Consider the following 23359-nt stretch of genomic DNA (forward strand, 5'->3'; position numbering starts at 1 on the left):
ATATGGAGTATCAGCAGATCTGCCCCAGTATCTATGGAGTATCAGCAGATCTGCCGCAGTCTCTATACAGTATCAGCAGATCTGCCCCAGTATCTATGGAGTATCAGCAGATCTGCCCCAGTATCCATGGAGAATCAGCAGATCTGCCGCAGTATCTATGGAGTATCAGCAGATTTGCCCCAGTATCTATGGAGTATCAGCAGATCTGCCCCAGTATCTATGGAGTGCTAGCAGATCTGCCCCAGTATCTATGGAGTGCCAGCAGATCTGCCCCAGTATCTATGGAGTATCAGCAGATCTGCCCCAGTATCTATGCAGTATCAGCAGATCTGCCCCAGTGTCTATGGAGTATCAGCAGATCTGCCCCAGTATCTATGGAGTGCTAGCAGATCTGCCCCAGTATCTATGGAGTGCCAGCAGATCTGCCCCAGTATCTATGGAGTATCAGCAGATCTGCCCCAGTATCTATGAAGTATCAGCAGATTTGCCCAAGTATCTATGGAGTATCAGCAGATCTGCCCCAGTATATATGGAGTATCAGCAGATCTGCCGCAGTATCTATGGAGTATCAGCATATCTGCCCCAGTATCTATGGAGTATCAGCAGATCTGCCCCAGTATCTATGGAGTATCAATAGATCTGCCCCAGTATATATGGAGTATCAGCATATCTGCCCCAGTATCTATGGAGTATCAGCAGATCTGCCCCAGTATCTATGGAGTATCAATAGATCTGCCCCAGTATATATGGAGTATCAGCAGATCTGCCCCAGTATCTATGGAGTATCAGCAGATCTGCCCCAGTGTCTATGGAGTATCAGCAGATCTGCCCCAGTATCTATGGAGTGCTAGCAGATCTGCCCCAGTATCTATGGAGTATCAGCAGATTTGCCCAAGTATCTATGGAGTATCAGACGATCTGCCCCAGTATCTATGGAGTATCAGCAGATCTGCTCCAATATCTATGGAGTATCAGCAGATCTGCCTCAGTATCTTTGAAGTATCAGCAGATTTTCTGCAGTATCTATGGAGTATAAGAAGATCTGCCCCAGTATCTATGGAGTATCAGCAGATCTGCCCCAGTATCTATGGAGTATCAGCAGATCTGCCCCAGTATCTACGGAGTATCAGCAGATCTGCTCCAGTATCTATGGAGTATCAGCAGATCTGCCCCAGTGTCTATGGAGTATCAGCAGATCTGCCCCAGTATCTATGGAGTGCCAGCAGATCTGCCCCAGTATCTATGGAGTATCAGCAGGTCTGCCCCAGTATCTATGAAGTATCAGCAGATTTGCCCAAGTATCTATGGAGTATCAGCAGATCTGCCCCAGTATCTATGGAGTATCAGCAGATCTGCTCCAGTATCTATGGAGTATCAGCAGATCTGCCTAAGTATCTTTGAAGTATCAGTAGATTTTACGCAGTATCTATGGAGTATAAGAAGATCTGCCCCAGTATCTATGGAGTATCAGCAGATCTGCCCCAGTATCTATGGAGTATTAGCAGATCTGCCCCAGTATATATGGAGTATCAGCAGATCTGCCCCAGTATCTATGGAGTATCAGCAGATCTGCCCCAGTCTCTATACAGTATCAGCAGATCTGCCCCAGTATCTATGGAGTATCAGCAGATCTGCCCCAGTATCCATGGAGAATCAGCAGATCTGCCGCAGTATCTATGGAGTGCCAGCAGATCTGCCCCAGTATCTATGGAGTATCAGCAGATCTGCCCCAGTATCTATGAAGAATCAGCAGATTTGCCCAAGTATCTATGGAGTATCAGCAGATCTGCCCCAGTATCTATGGAGTATCAGCAGATCTGCCTCAGTATCTATGGAGTATCAGCAGATCTGCCCCAGTATCTATGGAGTATCAGCAGATCTGCTCCAGTATCTATGGAGCATCAGCAGATCTGCCTCAGTATCTTTGAAGTATCAGCAGATTTGCCGCAGTATCTATGGAGTATCAGCAGATCTGCCCCACTATGGAGTATTAGCAGATCTGCCCCAGTATCTATGGAGTATCAGCAGATTTGCCCCAGTATCTACGGAGTATCAGCAGATCTGCCTCAGTATCTTTGAAGTATCAGCAGATTTGCCGCAGTATCTATGGAGTATAAGAAGATCTGCCGCAGTATCTATGGAGAATCAGCAGATCTTCCCCAGTATCTAAGGAGTATCAGCAGATCTGCCCCAGTGTCTATGGAGTATCATCATATCTGCCCCAGTATCTATGGAGTATCAGCATATCTGCCCCAGTATCTATGGAGTATCAGCAAATCTGCTCCAGTATTTAAGAAGTATCAGCAGATCTGCCCCAGTGTCTATGGAGTATCAGCAGATCTGCCACAGTATCTATGGAGTATCAGCATATCTGCCCCAGTATCTATGGAGTATCAGCAGATCTGCCCCAGTATCTATGGAGTATCAGCAGTTCTGCCCCAGTGTCTATGGAGTATCAGCAGATCTGCCCCAGTATCTATGGAGTATCAGCAAATCTGCTCCAGTATTTAAGAAGTATCAGCCGATCTGCCCCAGTGTCTATGGAGTATCAGCAGATCTGCCGCAGTATCTATGGAGTATCAGCATATATGCCCCAGTATCTATGGAGTATCAGCAGATCTGCCCCAGTATCTATGGAGTATCAGCAGATCTGCCCCAGTATATATGGAGTATCAGCAGATCTGCCCCAGTATCTATGCAGTATCAGCAGATCTGCCCCAGTGTCTATGGAGTATCAGCAGATCTGCCCCAGTATCTATGGAGTGCCAGCAGATCTGCCCCAGTATCTATGGAGTGCCAGCAGATCTGCCCCAGTATCTATGGAGTATCAGCAGATCTGCCCCAGTATCTATGAAGTATCAGCAGATTTGCCCAAGTATCTATGGAGTATCAGCAGATCTGCCCCAGTATATATGGAGTATCAGCAGATCTGCCGCAGTATCTATGGAGTATCAGCATATCTGCCCCAGTATCTATGGAGTATCAGCAGATCTGCCCCAGTATCTATGGAGTATCAATAGATCTGCCCCAGTATATATGGAGTATCAGCATATCTGCCCCAGTATCTATGGAGTATCAGCAGATCTGCCCCAGTATCTATGGAGTATCAATAGATCTGCCCCAGTATATATGGAGTATCAGCAGATCTGCCCCAGTATCTATGGAGTATCAGCAGATCTGCCCCAGTGTCTATGGAGTATCAGCAGATCTGCCCCAGTATCTATGGAGTGCCAGCAGATCTGCCCCAGTATCTATGGAGTATCAGCAGATTTGCCCAAGTATCTATGGAGTATCAGACGATCTGCCCCAGTATCTATGGAGTATCAGCAGATCTGCTCCAATATCTATGGAGTATCAGCAGATCTGCCTCAGTATCTTTGAAGTATCAGCAGATTTTCTGCAGTATCTATGGAGTATAAGAAGATCTGCCCCAGTATCTATGGAGTATCAGCAGATCTGCCCCAGTATCTATGGAGTATCAGCAGATCTGCCCCAGTATCTACGGAGTATCAGCAGATCTGCTCCAGTATCTATGGAGTATCAGCAGATCTGCCCCAGTGTCTATGGAGTATCAGCAGATCTGCCCCAGTATCTATGGAGTGCCAGCAGATCTGCCCCAGTATCTATGGAGTATCAGCAGGTCTGCCCCAGTATCTATGAAGTATCAGCAGATTTGCCCAAGTATCTATGGAGTATCAGCAGATCTGCCCCAGTGTCTATGGAGTATCAGCAGATCTGCCCAGTGTCTATGGAGTATCAGCAGATCTGCCGCAGTATCTATGGAGTATCAGCATATATGCCCCAGTATCTATGGAGTATCAGCAGATCTGCCCCAGTATCTATGGAGTATCAGCAGATCTGCCCCAGTATATATGGAGTATCAGCAGATCTGCCCCAGTATCTATGCAGTATCAGCAGATCTGCCCCAGTGTCTATGGAGTATCAGCAGATCTGCCCCAGTATCTATGGAGTGCCAGCAGATCTGCCCCAGTATCTATGGAGTATCAGCAGATCTGCCCTAGTATCTATGAAGTATCAGCAGATTTGCCCAAGTATCTATGGAGTATCAGCAGATCTGCCCCAGTATATATGGAGTATCAGCATATCTGCCCCAGTATCTATGGAGTATCAGCAGATCTGCCCCAGTATCTATGGAGTATCAATAGATCTGCCCCAGTATATATGGAGCATCAGCATATCTGCCCCAGTATCTATGGAGTATCAGCAGATCTGCCCCAGTATCTATGGAGTATCAATAGATATGCCCCAGTATATATGGAGTATCAGCAGATCTGCCCCAGTATCTATGGAGTATCAGCAGATCTGCCCCAGTGTCTATGGAGTATCAGCAGATCTGCCCCAGTATCTATGGAGTGCCAGCAGATCTGCCCCAGTATCTATGGAGTATCAGCAGATTTGCCCAAGTATCTATGGAGTATCAGACGATCTGCCCCAGTATCTATGGAGTATCAGCAGATCTGCTCCAATATCTATGGAGTATCAGCAGATCTGCCTCAGTATCTTTGAAGTATCAGCAGATTTTCTGCAGTATCTATGGAGTATAAGAAGATCTGCCCCAGTATCTATGGAGTATCAGCAGATCTGCCCCAGTATCTATGGAGTATCAGCAGATCTGCCCCAGTATCTACGGAGTATCAGCAGATCTGCTCCAGTATCTATGGAGTATCAGCAGATCTGCCCCAGTGTCTATGGAGTATCAGCAGATCTGCCCCAGTATCTATGGAGTGCCAGCAGATCTGCCCCAGTATCTATGGAGTATCAGCAGGTCTGCCCCAGTATCTATGAAGTATCAGCAGATTTGCCCAAGTATCTATGGAGTATCAGCAGATCTGCCCCAGTGTCTATGGAGTATCAGCAGATCTGCCCCAGTGTCTATGGAGTATCAGCAGATCTGCTTCAGTATCTATGGAGTATCAGTAGATCTGCCCCAGTATCTATGAAGTATCAGCAGATTTGCCCAAGTATCTATGGAGTATCAGCAGATCTGCCCCAGTATCTATGGAGTATCAGCAGATCTGCTCCAGTATCTATGGAGTATCAGCAGATCTGCCTAAGTATCTTTGAAGTATCAGTAGATTTTACGCAGTATCTATGGAGTATAAGAAGATCTGCCCCAGTATCTATGGAGTATCAGCAGATCTGCCCCAGTATCTATGGAGTATTAGCAGATCTGCCCCAGTATATATGGAGTATCAGCAGATCTGCCCCAGTATCTATGGAGTATCAGCAGATCTGCCGCAGTCTCTATACAGTATCAGCAGATCTGCCCCAGTATCTATGGAGTATCAGCAGATCTGCCCCAGTATCCATGGAGAATCAGCAGATCTGCCGCAGTATCTATGGAGTATCAGCAGATTTGCCCCAGTATCTATGGAGTATCAGCAGATCTGCCCCAGTATCTATGGAGTGCTAGCAGATCTGCCCCAGTATCTATGGAGTGCCAGCAGAACTGCCCCAGTATCTATGGAGTATCAGCAGATCTGCCCCAGTATCTATGCAGTATCAGCAGATCTGCCCCAGTGTCTATGGAGTATCAGCAGATCTGCCCCAGTATCTATGGAGTGCTAGCAGATCTGCCCCAGTATCTATGGAGTGCCAGCAGATCTGCCCCAGTATCTATGGAGTATCAGCAGATCTGCCCCAGTATCTATGAAGTATCAGCAGATTTGCCCAAGTATCTATGGAGTATCAGCAGATCTGCCCCAGTATATATGGAGTATCAGCAGATCTGCCGCAGTATCTATGGAGTATCAGCATATCTGCCCCAGTATCTATGGAGTATCAGCAGATCTGCCCCAGTATCTATGGAGTATCAATAGATCTGCCCCAGTATATATGGAGTATCAGCATATCTGCCCCAGTATCTATGGAGTATCAGCAGATCTGCCCCAGTATCTATGGAGTATCAATAGATCTGCCCCAGTATATATGGAGTATCAGCAGATCTGCCCCAGTATCTATGGAGTATCAGCAGATCTGCCCCAGTGTCTATGGAGTATCAGCAGATCTGCCCCAGTATCTATGGAGTGCTAGCAGATCTGCCCCAGTATCTATGGAGTATCAGCAGATTTGCCCAAGTATCTATGGAGTATCAGACGATCTGCCCCAGTATCTATGGAGTATCAGCAGATCTGCTCCAATATCTATGGAGTATCAGCAGATCTGCCTCAGTATCTTTGAAGTATCAGCAGATTTTCTGCAGTATCTATGGAGTATAAGAAGATCTGCCCCAGTATCTATGGAGTATCAGCAGATCTGCCCCAGTATCTATGGAGTATCAGCAGATCTGCCCCAGTATCTACGGAGTATCAGCAGATCTGCTCCAGTATCTATGGAGTATCAGCAGATCTGCCCCAGTGTCTATGGAGTATCAGCAGATCTGCCCCAGTATCTATGGAGTGCCAGCAGATCTGCCCCAGTATCTATGGAGTATCAGCAGGTCTGCCCCAGTATCTATGAAGTATCAGCAGATTTGCCCAAGTATCTATGGAGTATCAGCAGATCTGCCCCAGTATCTATGGAGTATCAGCAGATCTGCTCCAGTATCTATGGAGTATCAGCAGATCTGCCTAAGTATCTTTGAAGTATCAGTAGATTTTACGCAGTATCTATGGAGTATAAGAAGATCTGCCCCAGTATCTATGGAGTATCAGCAGATCTGCCCCAGTATCTATGGAGTATTAGCAGATCTGCCCCAGTATATATGGAGTATCAGCAGATCTGCCCCAGTATCTATGGAGTATCAGCAGATCTGCCCCAGTCTCTATACAGTATCAGCAGATCTGCCCCAGTATCTATGGAGTATCAGCAGATCTGCCCCAGTATCCATGGAGAATCAGCAGATCTGCCGCAGTATCTATGGAGTGCCAGCAGATCTGCCCCAGTATCTATGGAGTATCAGCAGATCTGCCCCAGTATCTAGGAAGAATCAGCAGATTTGCCCAAGTATCTATGGAGTATCAGCAGATCTGCCCCAGTATCTATGGAGTATCAGCAGATCTGCCTCAGTATCTATGGAGTATCAGCAGATCTGCCCCAGTATCTATGGAGTATCAGCAGATCTGCTCCAGTATCTATGGAGCATCAGCAGATCTGCCTCAGTATCTTTGAAGTATCAGCAGATTTGCCGCAGTATCTATGGAGTATCAGCAGATCTGCCCCACTATGGAGTATTAGCAGATCTGCCCCAGTATCTATGGAGTATCAGCAGATTTGCCCCAGTATCTACGGAGTATCAGCAGATCTGCCTCAGTATCTTTGAAGTATCAGCAGATTTGCCGCAGTATCTATGGAGTATAAGAAGATCTGCCGCAGTATCTATGGAGAATCAGCAGATCTTCCCCAGTATCTAAGGAGTATCAGCAGATCTGCCCCAGTGTCTATGGAGTATCATCATATCTGCCCCAGTATCTATGGAGTATCAGCATATCTGCCCCAGTATCTATGGAGTATCAGCAAATCTGCTCCAGTATTTAAGAAGTATCAGCAGATCTGCCCCAGTGTCTATGGAGTATCAGCAGATCTGCCACAGTATCTATGGAGTATCAGCATATCTGCCCCAGTATCTATGGAGTATCAGCAGATCTGCCCCAGTATCTATGGAGTATCAGCAGTTCTGCCCCAGTGTCTATGGAGTATCAGCAGATCTGCCCCAGTATCTATGGAGTATCAGCAAATCTGCTCCAGTATTTAAGAAGTATCAGCCGATCTGCCCCAGTGTCTATGGAGTATCAGCAGATCTGCCGCAGTATCTATGGAGTATCAGCATATATGCCCCAGTATCTATGGAGTATCAGCAGATATGCCCCAGTATCTATGGAGTATCAGCAGATCTGCCCCAGTATATATGGAGTATCAGCAGATCTGCCCCAGTATCTATGCAGTATCAGCAGATCTGCCCCAGTGTCTATGGAGTATCAGCAGATCTGCCCCAGTATCTATGGAGTGCCAGCAGATCTGCCCCAGTATCTATGGAGTATCAGCAGATCTGCCCCAGTATCTATGAAGTATCAGCAGATTTGCCCAAGTATCTATGGAGTATCAGCAGATCTGCCCCAGTATATATGGAGTATCAGCAGATCTGCCGCAGTATCTATGGAGTATCAGCATATCTGCCCCAGTATCTATGGAGTATCAGCAGATCTGCCCCAGTATCTATGGAGTATCAATAGATCTGCCCCAGTATATATGGAGTATCAGCATATCTGCCCCAGTATCTATGGAGTATCAGCAGATCTGCCCCAGTATCTATGGAGTATCAATAGATCTGCCCCAGTATATATGGAGTATCAGCAGATCTGCCCCAGTATCTATGGAGTATCAGCAGATCTGCCCCAGTGTCTATGGAGTATCAGCAGATCTGCCCCAGTATCTATGGAGTGCCAGCAGATCTGCCCCAGTATCTATGGAGTATCAGCAGATTTGCCCAAGTATCTATGGAGTATCAGACGATCTGCCCCAGTATCTATGGAGTATCAGCAGATCTGCTCCAATATCTATGGAGTATCAGCAGATCTGCCTCAGTATCTTTGAAGTATCAGCAGATTTTCTGCAGTATCTATGGAGTATAAGAAGATCTGCCCCAGTATCTATGGAGTATCAGCAGATCTGCCCCAGTATCTATGGAGTATCAGCAGATCTGCCCCAGTATCTACGGAGTATCAGCAGATCTGCTCCAGTATCTATGGAGTATCAGCAGATCTGCCCCAGTGTCTATGGAGTATCAGCAGATCTGCCCCAGTATCTATGGAGTGCCAGCAGATCTGCCCCAGTATCTATGGAGTATCAGCAGGTCTGCCCCAGTATCTATGAAGTATCAGCAGATTTGCCCAAGTATCTATGGAGTATCAGCAGATCTGCCCCAGTGTCAATGGAGTATCAGCAGATCTGCCCCAGTGTCTATGGAGTATCAGCAGATCTGCCGCAGTATCTATGGAGTATCAGCATATATGCCCCAGTATCTATGGAGTATCAGCAGATCTGCCCCAGTATCTATGGAGTATCAGCAGATCTGCCCCAGTATATATGGAGTATCAGCAGATCTGCCCCAGTATCTATGCAGTATCAGCAGATCTGCCCCAGTGTCTATGGAGTATCAGCAGATCTGCCCCAGTATCTATGGAGTGCCAGCAGATCTGCCCCAGTATCTATGGAGTATCAGCAGATCTGCCCCAGTATCTATGAAGTATCAGCAGATTTGCCCAAGTATCTATGGAGTATCAGCAGATCTGCCCCAGTATATATGGAGTATCAGCATATCTGCCCCAGTATCTATGGAGTATCAGCAGATCTGCCCCAGTATCTATGGAGTATCAATAGATCTGCCCCAGTATATATGGAGTATCAGCATATCTGCCCCAGTATCTATGGAGTATCAGCAGATCTGCCCCAGTATCTATGGAGTATCAATAGATCTGCCCCAGTATATATGGAGTATCAGCAGATCTGCCCCAGTATCTATGGAGTATCAGCAGATCTGCCCCAGTGTCTATGGAGTATCAGCAGATCTGCCCCAGTATCTATGGAGTGCCAGCAGATCTGCCCCAGTATCTATGGAGTATCAGCAGATTTGCCCAAGTATCTATGGAGTATCAGACGATCTGCCCCAGTATCTATGGAGTATCAGCAGATCTGCTCCAATATCTATGGAGTATCAGCAGATCTGCCTCAGTATCTTTGAAGTATCAGCAGATTTTCTGCAGTATCTATGGAGTATAAGAAGATCTGCCCCAGTATCTATGGAGTATCAGCAGATCTGCCCCAGTATCTATGGAGTATCAGCAGATCTGCCCCAGTATCTACGGAGTATCAGCAGATCTGCTCCAGTATCTATGGAGTATCAGCAGATCTGCCCCAGTGTCTATGGAGTATCAGCAGATCTGCCCCAGTATCTATGGAGTGCCAGCAGATCTGCCCCAGTATCTATGGAGTATCAGCAGGTCTGCCCCAGTATCTATGAAGTATCAGCAGATTTGCCCAAGTATCTATGGAGTATCAGCAGATCTGCCCCAGTGTCTATGGAGTATCAGCAGATCTGCCCCAGTGTCTATGGAGTATCAGCAGATCTGCTTCAGTATCTATGGAGTATCAGTAGATCTGCCCCAGTATCTATGAAGTATCAGCAGATTTGCCCAAGTATCTATGGAGTATCAGCAGATCTGCCCCAGTATCTATGGAGTATCAGCAGATCTGCTCCAGTATCTATGGAGTATCAGCAGATCTGCCTAAGTATCTTTGAAGTATCAGTAGATTTTACGCAGTATCTATGGAGTATAAGAAGATCTGCCCCAGTATCTATGGAGTATCAGCAGATCTGCCCCAGTATCTATGGAGTATTAGCAGATCTGCCCCAGTATATATGGAGTATCAGCAGATCTGCCCCAGTATCTATGGAGTATCAGCAGATCTGCCGCAGTCTCTATACAGTATCAGCAGATCTGCCCCAGTATCTATGGAGTATCAGCAGATCTGCCCCAGTATCCATGGAGAATCAGCAGATCTGCCGCAGTATCTATGGAGTATCAGCAGATTTGCCCCAGTATCTATGGAGTATCAGCAGATCTGCCCCAGTATCTATGGAGTGCTAGCAGATCTGCCCCAGTATCTATGGAGTGCCAGCAGATCTGCCCCAGTATCTATGGAGTATCAGCAGATCTGCCCCAGTATCTATGCAGTATCAGCAGATCTGCCCCAGTGTCTATGGAGTATCAGCAGATCTGCCCCAGTATCTATGGAGTGCTAGCAGATCTGCCCCAGTATCTATGGAGTGCCAGCAGATCTGCCCCAGTATCTATGGAGTATCAGCAGATCTGCCCCAGTATCTATGAAGTATCAGCAGATTTGCCCAAGTATCTATGGAGTATCAGCAGATCTGCCCCAGTATATATGGAGTATCAGCAGATCTGCCGCAGTATCTATGGAGTATCAGCATATCTGCCCCAGTATCTATGGAGTATCAGCAGATCTGCCCCAGTATCTATGGAGTATCAATAGATCTGCCCCAGTATATATGGAGTATCAGCATATCTGCCCCAGTATCTATGGAGTATCAGCAGATCTGCCCCAGTATCTATGGAGTATCAATAGATCTGCCCCAGTATATATGGAGTATCAGCAGATCTGCCCCAGTATCTATGGAGTATCAGCAGATCTGCCCCAGTGTCTATGGAGTATCAGCAGATCTGCCCCAGTATCTATGGAGTGCTAGCAGATCTGCCCCAGTATCTATGGAGTATCAGCAGATTTGCCCAAGTATCTATGGAGTATCAGACGATCTGCCCCAGTATCTATGGAGTATCAGCAGATCTGCTCCAATATCTATGGAGTATCAGCAGATCTGCCTCAGTATCTTTGAAGTATCAGCAGATTTTCTGCAGTATCTATGGAGTATAAGAAGATCTGCCCCAGTATCTATGGAGTATCAGCAGATCTGCCCCAGTATCTATGGAGTATCAGCAGATCTGCCCCAGTATCTACGGAGTATCAGCAGATCTGCTCCAGTATCTATGGAGTATCAGCAGATCTGCCCCAGTGTCTATGGAGTATCAGCAGATCTGCCCCAGTATCTATGGAGTGCCAGCAGATCTGCCCCAGTATCTATGGAGTATCAGCAGGTCTGCCCCAGTATCTATGAAGTATCAGCAGATTTGCCCAAGTATCTATGGAGTATCAGCAGATCTGCCCCAGTATCTATGGAGTATCAGCAGATCTGCTCCAGTATCTATGGAGTATCAGCAGATCTGCCTAAGTATCTTTGAAGTATCAGTAGATTTTACGCAGTATCTATGGAGTATAAGAAGATCTGCCCCAGTATCTATGGAGTATCAGCAGATCTGCCCCAGTATCTATGGAGTATTAGCAGATCTGCCCCAGTATATATGGAGTATCAGCAGATCTGCCCCAGTATCTATGGAGTATCAGCAGATCTGCCCCAGTCTCTATACAGTATCAGCAGATCTGCCCCAGTATCTATGGAGTATCAGCAGATCTGCCCCAGTATCCATGGAGAATCAGCAGATCTGCCGCAGTATCTATGGAGTGCCAGCAGATCTGCCCCAGTATCTATGGAGTATCAGCAGATCTGCCCCAGTATCTATGAAGAATCAGCAGATTTGCCCAAGTATCTATGGAGTATCAGCAGATCTGCCCCAGTATCTATGGAGTATCAGCAGATCTGCCTCAGTATCTATGGAGTATCAGCAGATCTGCCCCAGTATCTATGGAGTATCAGCAGATCTGCTCCAGTATCTATGGAGCATCAGCAGATCTGCCTCAGTATCTTTGAAGTATCAGCAGATTTGCCGCAGTATCTATGGAGTATCAGCAGATCTGCCCCACTATGGAGTATTAGCAGATCTGCCCCAGTATCTATGGAGTATCAGCAGATTTGCCCCAGTATCTACGGAGTATCAGCAGATCTGCCTCAGTATCTTTGAAGTATCAGCAGATTTGCCGCAGTATCTATGGAGTATAAGAAGATCTGCCGCAGTATCTATGGAGAATCAGCAGATCTTCCCCAGTATCTAAGGAGTATCAGCAGATCTGCCCCAGTGTCTATGGAGTATCATCATATCTGCCCCAGTATCTATGGAGTATCAGCATATCTGCCCCAGTATCTATGGAGTATCAGCAAATCTGCTCCAGTATTTAAGAAGTATCAGCAGATCTGCCCCAGTGTCTATGGAGTATCAGCAGATCTGCCACAGTATCTATGGAGTATCAGCATATCTGCCCCAGTATCTATGGAGTATCAGCAGATCTGCCCCAGTATCTATGGAGTATCAGCAGTTCTGCCCCAGTGTCTATGGAGTATCAGCAGATCTGCCCCAGTATCTATGGAGTATCAGCAAATCTGCTCCAGTATTTAAGAAGTATCAGCCGATCTGCCCCAGTGTCTATGGAGTATCAGCAGATCTGCCGCAGTATCTATGGAGTATCAGCATATATGCCCCAGTATCTATGGAGTATCAGCAGATCTGCCCCAGTATCTATGGAGTATCAGCAGATCTGCCCCAGTATATATGGAGTATCAGCAGATCTGCCCCAGTATCTATGCAGTATCAGCAGATCTGCCCCAGTGTCTATGGAGTATCAGCAGATCTGCCCCAGTATCTATGGAGTGCCAGCAGATCTGCCCCAGTATCTATGGAGTATCAGCAGATCTGCCCCAGTATCTATGAAGTATCAGCAGATTTGCCCAAGTATCTATGGAGTATCAGCAGATCTGCCCCAGTATATATGGAGTATCAGCAGATCTGCCGCAGTATCTATGGAGTATCAGCATATCTGCCCCAGTATCTATGGAGTATCAGCAGATCTGCCCCAGTATCTATGGAGTATCAATAGATCTGCCCCAGTATATATGGAGTATCAGCATATCTGCCCCAGTATCTATGGAGTATCAGCAGATCTGCCCCAGTATCTATGGAGTATCAATAGATCTGCCCCAGTATATATGGAGTATCAGCAGATCTGCCCCAGTATCTATGGAGTATCAGCAGATCTGCCCCAGTGTCTATGGAGTATCAGCAGATCTGCCCCAGTATCTATGGAGTGCCAGCAGATCTGCCCCAGTATCTATGGAGTATCAGCAGATTTGCCCAAGTATCTATGGAGTATCAGACGATCTGCCCCAGTATCTATGGAGTATCAGCAGATCTGCTCCAATATCTATGGAGTATCAGCAGATCTGCCTCAGTATCTTTGAAGTATCAGCAGATTTTCTGCAGTATCTATGGAGTATAAGAAGATCTGCCCCAGTATCTATGGAGTATCAGCAGATCTGCCCCAGTATCTATGGAGGATCAGCAGATCTGCCCCAGTATCTATGGAGTATCAGCAGATCTGCCCCAGTATCTACGGAGTATCAGCAGATCTGCTCCAGTATCTATGGAGTATCAGCAGATCTGCCCCAGTGTCTATGGAGTATCAGCAGATCTGCCCCAGTATCTATGGAGTGCCAGCAGATCTGCCCCAGTATCTATGGAGTATCAGCAGGTCTGCCCCAGTATCTATGAAGTATCAGCAGATTTGCCCAAGTATCTATGGAGTATCAGCAGATCTGCCCCAGTGTCTATGGAGTATCAGCAGATCTGCCCCAGTGTCTATGGAGTATCAGCAGATCTGCCGCAGTATCTATGGAGTATCAGCATATATGCCCCAGTATCTATGGAGTATCAGCAGATCTGCCCCAGTATCTATGGAGTATCAGCAGATCTGCCCCAGTATATATTGAGTATCAGCAGATCTGCCCCAGTATCTATGCAGTATCAGCAGATCTGCCCCAGTGTCTATGGAGTATCAGCAGATCTGCCCCAGTATCTATGGAGTGCCAGCAGATCTGCCCCAGTATCTATGGAGTATCAGCAGATCTGCCCCAGTATCTATGAAGTATCAGCAGATTTGCCCAAGTATCTATGGAGTATCAGCAGATCTGCCCCAGTATATATGGAGTATCAGCATATCTGCCCCAGTATCTATGGAGTATCAGCAGATCTGCCCCAGTATCTATGGAGTATCAATAGATCTGCCCCAGTATATATGGAGTATCAGCATATCTGCCCCAGTATCTATGGAGTATCAGCAGATCTGCCCCAGTATCTATGGAGTATCAATAGATCTGCCCCAGTATATATGGAGTATCAGCAGATCTGCCCCAGTATCTATGGAGTATCAGCAGATCTGCCCCAGTGTCTATGGAGTATCAGAAGATCTGCCCCAGTATCTATGGAGTGCCAGCAGATCTGCCCCAGTATCTATGGAGTATCAGCAGATTTGCCCAAGTATCTATGGAGTATCAGACGATCTGCCCCAGTATCTATGGAGTATCAGCAGATCTGCTCCAATATCTATGGAGTATCAGCAGATCTGCCTCAGTATCTTTGAAGTATCAGCAGATTTTCTGCAGTATCTATGGAGTATAAGAAGATCTGCCCCAGTATCTATGGAGTATCAGCAGATCTGCCCCAGTATCTATGGAGTATCAGCAGATCTGCCCCAGTATCTACGGAGTATCAGCAGATCTGCTCCAGTATCTATGGAGTATCAGCAGATCTGCCCCAGTGTCTATGGAGTATCAGCAGATCTGCCCCAGTATCTATGGAGTGCCAGCAGATCTGCCCCAGTATCTATGGAGTATCAGCAGGTCTGCCCCAGTATCTATGAAGTATCAGCAGATTTGCCCAAGTATCTATGGAGTATCAGCAGATCTGCCCCAGTGTCTATGGAGTATCAGCAGATCTGCCCCAGTGTCTATGGAGTATCAGCAGATCTGCTTCAGTATCTATGGAGTATCAGTAGATCTGCCCCAGTATCTATGAAGTATCAGCAGATTTGCCCAAGTATCTATGGAGTATCAGCAGATCTGCCCCAGTATCTATGGAGTATCAGCAGATCTGCTCCAGTATCTATGGAGTATCAGCAGATCTGCCTAAGTATCTTTGAAGTATCAGTAGATTTTACGCAGTATCTATGGAGTATAAGAAGATCTGCCCCAGTATCTATGGAGTATCAGCAGATCTGCCCCAGTATCTATGGAGTATTAGCAGATCTGCCCCAGTATATATGGAGTATCAGCAGATCTGCCCCAGTATCTATGGAGTATCAGCAGATCTGCCGCAGTCTCTATACAGTATCAGCAGATCTGCCCCAGTATCTATGGAGTATCAGCAGATCTGCCCCAGTATCCATGGAGAATCAGCAGATCTGCCGCAGTATCTATGGAGTATCAGCAGATTTGCCCCAGTATCTATGGAGTATTAGCAGATCTGCCCCAGTGTCTATGGAGTATCAGTAGATCTGCCGCAGTATCTATGGAGTATCAGCACATCTGCCCCAGTATCTATGGAGTATCAGCAGATCTGCCCCAGTATATATGGAGTATCAGCAGATCTGCTCCAGTATCTATGGAGTATCAGCAGTTCTGCTTCAGTATCTTTGAAGTATCAGCAGATTTTCCGCAGTATCTATGGAGTATAAGAAGATCTGCCCCAGTATCTATGGAGTATCAGCAGATCTGCCCCAGTATCTATGGAGTATCAGCAGATCTGCCCCAGTATATATGGAGTATCAGCAGATCTGCCCCAGTATCTATGGAGTATCAGCAGATCTGCCCCCGTATCTATGGAGTATCAGCAAATCTGCCCCAGTATCTATGAAGTATCAGCAGATTTGCCACAGTATCTATGGAGTATCAGAAGATCTGCCCCAGTATCTATGGAGTATAAGAAGATCTGCCCCAGTATCTATGGAGTATCAGCAGATCTGCTCCAGTATCTATGGAGTATCAGCAGATCTGCCCCAGTATCTATGGAGTATCAGCAGATCTGCTGCAGTATCTATGGAGTATCAGCAGATCTGTCCCAGTATCTAGGGAGTATCAGCAGATCTGCCCCAGTATCTATGGAGTATCAGCAGATCTGCCCCAGTATCTATGGAGAATCAGCAGATCTGCCCCAGTATCTATGGAGTATCAGCAGATCTGCCCCAGTATCTATGGAGTATCAGCAGATCTGCCCCAGTATCTATGGAGTATCAGCAGATCTGCCCCAGTCTCTATACAGTATCAGCAGATCTGCCCCAGTATCTATGGAGTATCAGCAGATCTGCCCCAGTATCTATGGAGTATCAGCAGATCTGCCCCAGTATCTATGGAGTATCAGCAGATCTGCCCCAGTCTCTATACAGTATCAGCAGATCTGCCCCAGTATCTATGGAGTATCAGCAGATCTGCCCCAGTATCTATGGAGTATCAGCAGATCTGCCGCAGTATCTATGGAGTATCAGCAGATCTGCCCCAGTATCTATGGAGTATCAGCAGATCTGCCCCAGTATCTATGAAGTATCAGTAGATCTTCCCTAGTATCTATGGAGTATCAGCAGATCTGCCCCAGTGTCTATGGAGTATCATCATATCTGCCCCAGTATCTATGGAGTATCAGCATATCTGCCCCAGTATCTATGGAGTATCAGCAAATCTGCCCCAGTATTTAAGAAGTATCAGCAGATCTGCCCCAGTGTCTATGGAGTATCAGCAGATCTGCCACAGTATCTATGGAGTATCAGCATATCTGCCCCAGTATCTATGGAGTATCAGCAGATCTGCCCCCGTATCTATGGAGTATCAGCAGATCTGCCCCAGTATCTATGGAGTATCAGCAGATCTGCCCCAGTGTCTATGGAGTATCAGCAGATCTGCCCCAGTATCTATGGAGTATCAGCAAATCTGCTCCAGTATTTAAGAAGTATCAGCCGATCTGCCCCAGTGTCTATGGAGTATCAGCAGATCTGCCGCAGTATCTATGGAGTATCAGCATATATGCCCCAGTATCTATGGAGTATCAGCAGATCTGCCCCAGTATCTATGGAGTATCAGCAGATCTGCCCCAGTATCTATGGAGTATCAGCAGATCTGCCCCAGTCTCTATACAGTATCAGCAGATCTGCCCCAGTATCTATGCAGTATCAGCAGATCTGCCCCAGTATCTATGGAGTATCAGCAGATCTGCCGCAGTATCTATGGAGAATCAGCAGATCTGCCGCAGTATCTATGGAGTATCAGCAGATCTGCCCCAGTATCTATGGAGTATCAGCAGATCTGCCCCAGTATCTATGAAGTATCAGCAGATCTGCCCCAGTATCTATGGAGTATCAGCAGATCTGCCGCAGTATCTATGGAGAATCAGCAGATCTGCCGCAGTATCTATGGAGTATCAGCAGATCTGCCCCAGTATCTATGCAGTATCAGCAGATCTGCCCCAGTATCTATGGAGAATCAGCAGATCTGCCGCAGTATCTATGGAGTATCAGCAGATCTGCCCCAGTATCTATGGAGTATCAGCAGATCTGCCCCAGTATCTATGAAGTATCAGCAGATCTGCCCCAGTATCTATGGAGTATCAGCAGATCTGCCGCAGTATCTATGGAGTATCAGCAGATCTGCCCCAGTCTCTATACAGTATCAGCAGATCTGCCGCAGTATCTATGGAGTATCAGCAGGTCTGCCCCAGTATCTATGGAGAATCAGCAGATCTGCCGCAGTATCTATGGAGTATCAGCAGATCTGCCCCAGTATCTATGGAGTATCAGCAGATCTGCCCCAGTATCTATAGAGTATCAGCAGATCTGCCCCAGTATCTATGGAGTATCAGTAGATCTGCCCCAGTTTCAGAATACGATAGTGATAGAGCCTAATGGGATCAAAGTCACAGATCTGTTCCAACAGCAGAGCAGCCAATATCCGATATATAGGATGGAAGACCCCGTACAGTAACAGCAGATTCTCATCCACAGGGTCATCCGGCAAATATCGTTCCCATGAAAACGCTTCTTACAGTGTTGGCAGGAGGTATTTTCCCTGTGTCACAGCTGCCCCTCCGAGGATACAATCTACACATATCCGCAGACTATAATCACCGCTCCGAGGCTTCAATATAATGACCGGGCGCATGAGCCCTGAAACACGCGCCCCATCCTGTGCCCTATATAATAGTGGGACGTTCCCTCACCGCCACCTATAGCTACTATTGTATACTACGCTTTCCTATGAGTCCCACCCCACAGACAATATTGTTGTCACCAAATAGGTACAACCCCTTTAAGATCTAGACTTCTCCTTACAGTCTGGTCCACCACAGTGGAAATGAGTCCCCACATTTTTCAGTAGTCAGCTACGATTTTCTCGCAGCGCTCCAGTTATCCGGGGCGTAGCCCACCTACAGCTGGAGAGGCGGAGGAATGAGCGATGCTTGGTGCCTGGCCTTAAGTACGGAAAAGATAGAGCATGCATTATCTTTCTCCCGTGTACAGTACCGTGATACGTGTGTGCTAGTTGTACCGTGGCCGGGCACCATAGGTGTGGCCCCCTTATGCCCTGTTTCACACAATCATTGCAGCCGGATATGGGTCCCCATAAACACCTATGGCCCCGGGACCGTGAACATCTTTTCCTGTACGTTAGGCCTGGTACCACGTGTCGCTATGATGATGGAAGTTGTTAACAGCGCTCATTCTTACCATCCATTCACGTAAAAGGGGCCTAAGGGTACATTCACATGGCGGTATGGGGAGGTGACCCATCCTCCCTCCATAGAAAACAGTGGCGCACGGCCGCAGACACGGGGAAAGATAGAGCACCGTACCGCCGCTATACATCCCCACAGTCACCCGTCTGAATGAGGGCTTAGGCTCCATTCACACATTGGAGCTCATTTACTAAGGGCCCATCAGACGCATTTTCGTCGGTTTCACGACGATTTCCGTTTTGCGCTGAATTGCCCCAGGACTTTGGAGCATCGGCGCCGGCTTGCACGCGACAGAAATCAGGCGGTGTGGCAGAATTTAAAAAAGGATTTATGTCGCAAAAGATCAAGCACTCACATGCACCAGGAAGAAGAAGGTGAACTCCGGCGGACCTGAGCGGGGAAGCGACACATGCAGGATATCGGGCGCACAAGGTTAGTGAATCACACCAGACCCGAATCCACGTCGGACAACGCGCTGCGGGATCGCGACAGGACCGGTTAAGTAAATGTGCCCCAATGTGTGTCCACCGTGCTATGGTACCGGCGCCGGCGAGAGGAGGAGGGAGTGGGCCACCTCTGCCCCTCTCCATAGAGATAAACGGCGCACAGTGCCGTATTCCAGAGGATGATAGGACATGTCCTATCTTTTTGCCAGCTACAGGACGGTACAGTGCCGTACCACTCCCCTAGGGTGCCGTGCGCCATCTATGGGGGACGTATATACGCCCCCCCTACGGTCATGTGAATAACTAAGGCCGCGTTCACACGTGGTCTTTGCGTTACATTTCTAAACTGGACAAACTCCACCAGCGATTACCCACCGAAGTATGGTTGTGCTTGCATCTCGTTTACCTCAATAGGTGATCGCCGAAGGCGTCTGTGTCTTGCGCAAACGCCACTTGTGAACGCGACCTGACTATAAAATCCTGCGGTAAGTAGCAGTATGGGATCCATAAATTATTTAGTAACTAGCCCTAGTTTGTGAACCCGAACACCTGAGGTAAGGTAAGCAGCAGTGTGTGTCAGTACCTGGCTGTAGAATTAACAATACAGCCCGTCCTGAGGTAAAGTCGCACAGTGTGAGGTAAATCGCAGCGTGTGTGAATACTCCCCTGGTGCTCAGGTGCGGCATCCTCCTGCATTATCCAGTACACGGCTGAGTAGTCACCCTCTGTACACGGGTGTGATGTGGAGGCTGAGGGGGCGTCCTCCCGCCGGTGTCCTCCAGGTCCCCCTCCTCCATGTCCCCGGCTATAGGTGGAGCCTCACACACGGAAACCCCCGCTCCTGACTCACTTCATTCATGAGAGAGAGGAGAGGTAGAGCTGAGAGGAGCAGCAAAGCTGGGACCCCCGACTCTGAGAGACCCCCGAGGAGCTCACAGCCCTGGACATGTTCACCAGGAACTCCTGGAGGAGACACTCCGGCAGATCTGTGAGTACCACAGCCATACTGCTGCTGCAGAACATCTTTCCTGAGTCTTCCCGTCCTTAATCTTCTTGCTGTATCCAGCTTTATGATGTGTTTTATGACCAATTCAAGTTATTGCTGAGGGTAATCTAATGTGACCTGATGGGAGTTGTAGTTCTAAGATATTTGGAAGCAGCAGGAACCTTGCTGCTGCAGAACATCTTGTCTAGGTCTCCAACCTGTGGTTATTTGCAGACTATCTATATGTTGCCGCTGCAGAACATCTTGCCAAGGCTTCTAGTTTATGTCATGCTGTCTACAATAGTTTCATAGCCACAAGCTGCTGCAGAACATCTTGCCAAGGCTTCTAGTTTATGTCATGCTGTCTACAATAGTTTCCTAGCTAAAAGCTGCTGAAGAACATCTTGTATTTTATGCTATCTACTTCTAGTTCTGAAGAAGTTGAACAGGTTGAAGCTTCATTTTATGGCTGGTGAAACAGTGTGTGTGATGGAGGTGGGAGCTGCTGCAGAACATCTTGTGGATATCTTATGACTGAATGACATTTATGTTGCTAGATTTGGCCAATCGAGCTAAAAATAAGTGGGGATAATCTCAGTAATATATGATGAAATGATCATTTACCAAGACAGATTCCAAATTCTGGGACCGCTCATCACTTTGGGAAAGAGAAGCTGGAAAATTAAGCTTTGTCAACTTGAAACAGCGCCCTCTTTTCTTCAGTCTGTATGTGGCATTGCAGTTTATCCCCTAAGACTATATAACAACATTGAAAATTTGTAGTAAATTCCAAAAAACTTGCTGGATATTTGGTCTCATAACACAAGTGCAGTTTTGCTTTCGATGTTCTATGTGCGCCTCACTTTTTATAGTGTTTGGAATGGATGTTGCTTAAAGGAAAGGACAAGCGACTTACCACCAAATAGTGGCGCAACAGCGACTCATAGTTTCATAGTTTATACGGTTGAAAAAAGACACTTGTCCATCAAGTTCAACCAAGGAAGGGAAGGGATTGGATGAGGAAGGGATTTAGGGGAAACAATTCTATATAACATAACCAGCAAGTGATTTGTGCACAAAATTCGGTCACATAACTTTGCTTTTTGCCTAAGGGTGATGCCACACATGGCGTTTTGAACCCGTTTTGAATCTGTTTTTGGCCCGTTTTAAGCAAAACACATGCTTTTTGCTTAAAAATGAGCCAAAAAACGGATTCAAAAACGCCATGTGTGGCATCACCCTCAAGTGAAAAGGTCAAGTATTTCTCCTTGGATTTTAGGCTGGGGCTCCATGTCCCTCTGTAAATCGCCACTACTCTTGGTCTCAAAACTTTTAAAAAATTTTATTACATCATGAGGGTAACCATTCACTGTCATTTGCATTAAAGGGGCTTATCCCCTATTCACCTCTATGGAGGTAGATATATATATATATATATATATAGGGATCACCATCCAGAAGCTCCATTGGAATCAGCGCTCTACTCATAGTGGGGTTTTCAATCTCTCATTTCCTGGTGGTCTCAATGGTCAGACCCCTATCAATCTATGACTTATAAGAGGGGGCATAAGTTGAATTTTTGGGACAATCCCTTTAATTGTGATGTTTCCACCTATTCACTTCTATGGAGCTATATGAGACCACCACTCAGAAGCCCCATTGGAATCCGCACTCCGGTCGTAGTGGGGCTTTCAATCTCTCGTTTCTTGGTGGTCTCCACGGTCAGACCCCTACATTTCGATGACTAATAGGAGAGAGCATAAGCTGAATTTTTGGGACAATTGCAATGTTTTTCTACTTGTCCACAGATTTCGGAGCACAGATTATGATAATGATTATTGTTACCTAATGACTATTGTTACATCTAAGGCTAATTATGTCACCAAACATTACCTGCTCATCACCTGTCACATTGTAACCCCCTCCAAATCCTCCAAGTTAATTCTCAAATCCCTAAATAGTATCTGGGGAGAGCAGCCATGGTGGCGGCAGGGGGACAGGGCAGGTTGCTGCTGCACCTGACTCCAGCTGTAATGTCATTAGTACAGAGCACAATACCCCGGCTTCAATAATTCAGTGGCCTCCATTCAGGACGACATACGGATGTCCTTTCCTTTCAGACTTGTTGTAAGTAACTGCTGCTACTTTATCCAGAGGGACCCGGGGTGCACCCAGCAGGATACATAATATACACGAATATTACTGTTACAATCTGTAGGGAAAAAGCAAAAATTTAACTATACAAAAAGACGTTACTCGTTCCCGAATGCAAGTGTTTTGGGTATAAACAGATCTGCTTTTGGAAGTAGTTCCTCCTGACTGTGCTCCAATTGTGTTTATAAACGCAATTTAAACCCAAGGTGTGAACGCTACCTTAGGCCGGCGGCACCCGTGGCGTTTTGAACCCGTTTTTGGGCCGTTTTTAAGCAGTCCGTTAAAAAAAATTCATCCGTTTTTTGACCGGTTTTACCAATTATCTTAATTAAAATGGGTCAAAAACAGATGCGTTTTATGCATGCGTTTTTTTTTAACGCATGCGTTTTTAATGGACTACTTGAAAACGGCCCAAAAACGGGTTCAAAACGCCACGTGTGCCGCCGGGCCTAAAGATAAATGATCAACTCTTGATTGCAAACACAATTTAGGCTGGTGCCACACGTAGCGCTTTGTCTGCGCTTGCAAACACAAACGCAGACAAAGACGCCCCCACCAGGGCGGGCCTCGGCCCGAACGCATCAGCGTTTCTATGGAAACGCTTGCGATCAGGAACGAGCCGCCGGTGTTTTGTGTTAATTTAACACAGAAAGTGCTTGACAATGTTTATCATATTTAGGGATGAGTGGATCCGAACCTTAATGTTTGGGTCCCCGAACTTCAGCTACAAGTTC

General features: G+C 46.7%; 1 protein-coding gene across 2 annotated transcripts in view; it reads left to right on the forward strand.

Annotated features, from left to right (window-relative positions):
* The first annotated feature begins 20331 nt into the window (after positions 1-20331).
* Positions 20332-23359, forward strand: part of PRICKLE2 (prickle planar cell polarity protein 2) — a 199842-nt gene continuing 196814 nt past the window's right edge. For both annotated transcript variants that reach the window (XM_072128392.1, XM_072128393.1), the window contains exon 1: positions 20332-20474. In XM_072128392.1, coding sequence (XP_071984493.1) covers positions 20433-20474 — 42 coding nt within the window. In that variant the 5' untranslated portion in view covers positions 20332-20432. The remainder of the gene's footprint in view (positions 20475-23359) is intronic.

This window comes from Engystomops pustulosus, chromosome 10 (genome assembly GCF_040894005.1).
Source record: "Engystomops pustulosus chromosome 10, aEngPut4.maternal, whole genome shotgun sequence".
Lineage (NCBI taxonomy): Eukaryota > Metazoa > Chordata > Amphibia > Anura > Leptodactylidae > Engystomops > Engystomops pustulosus.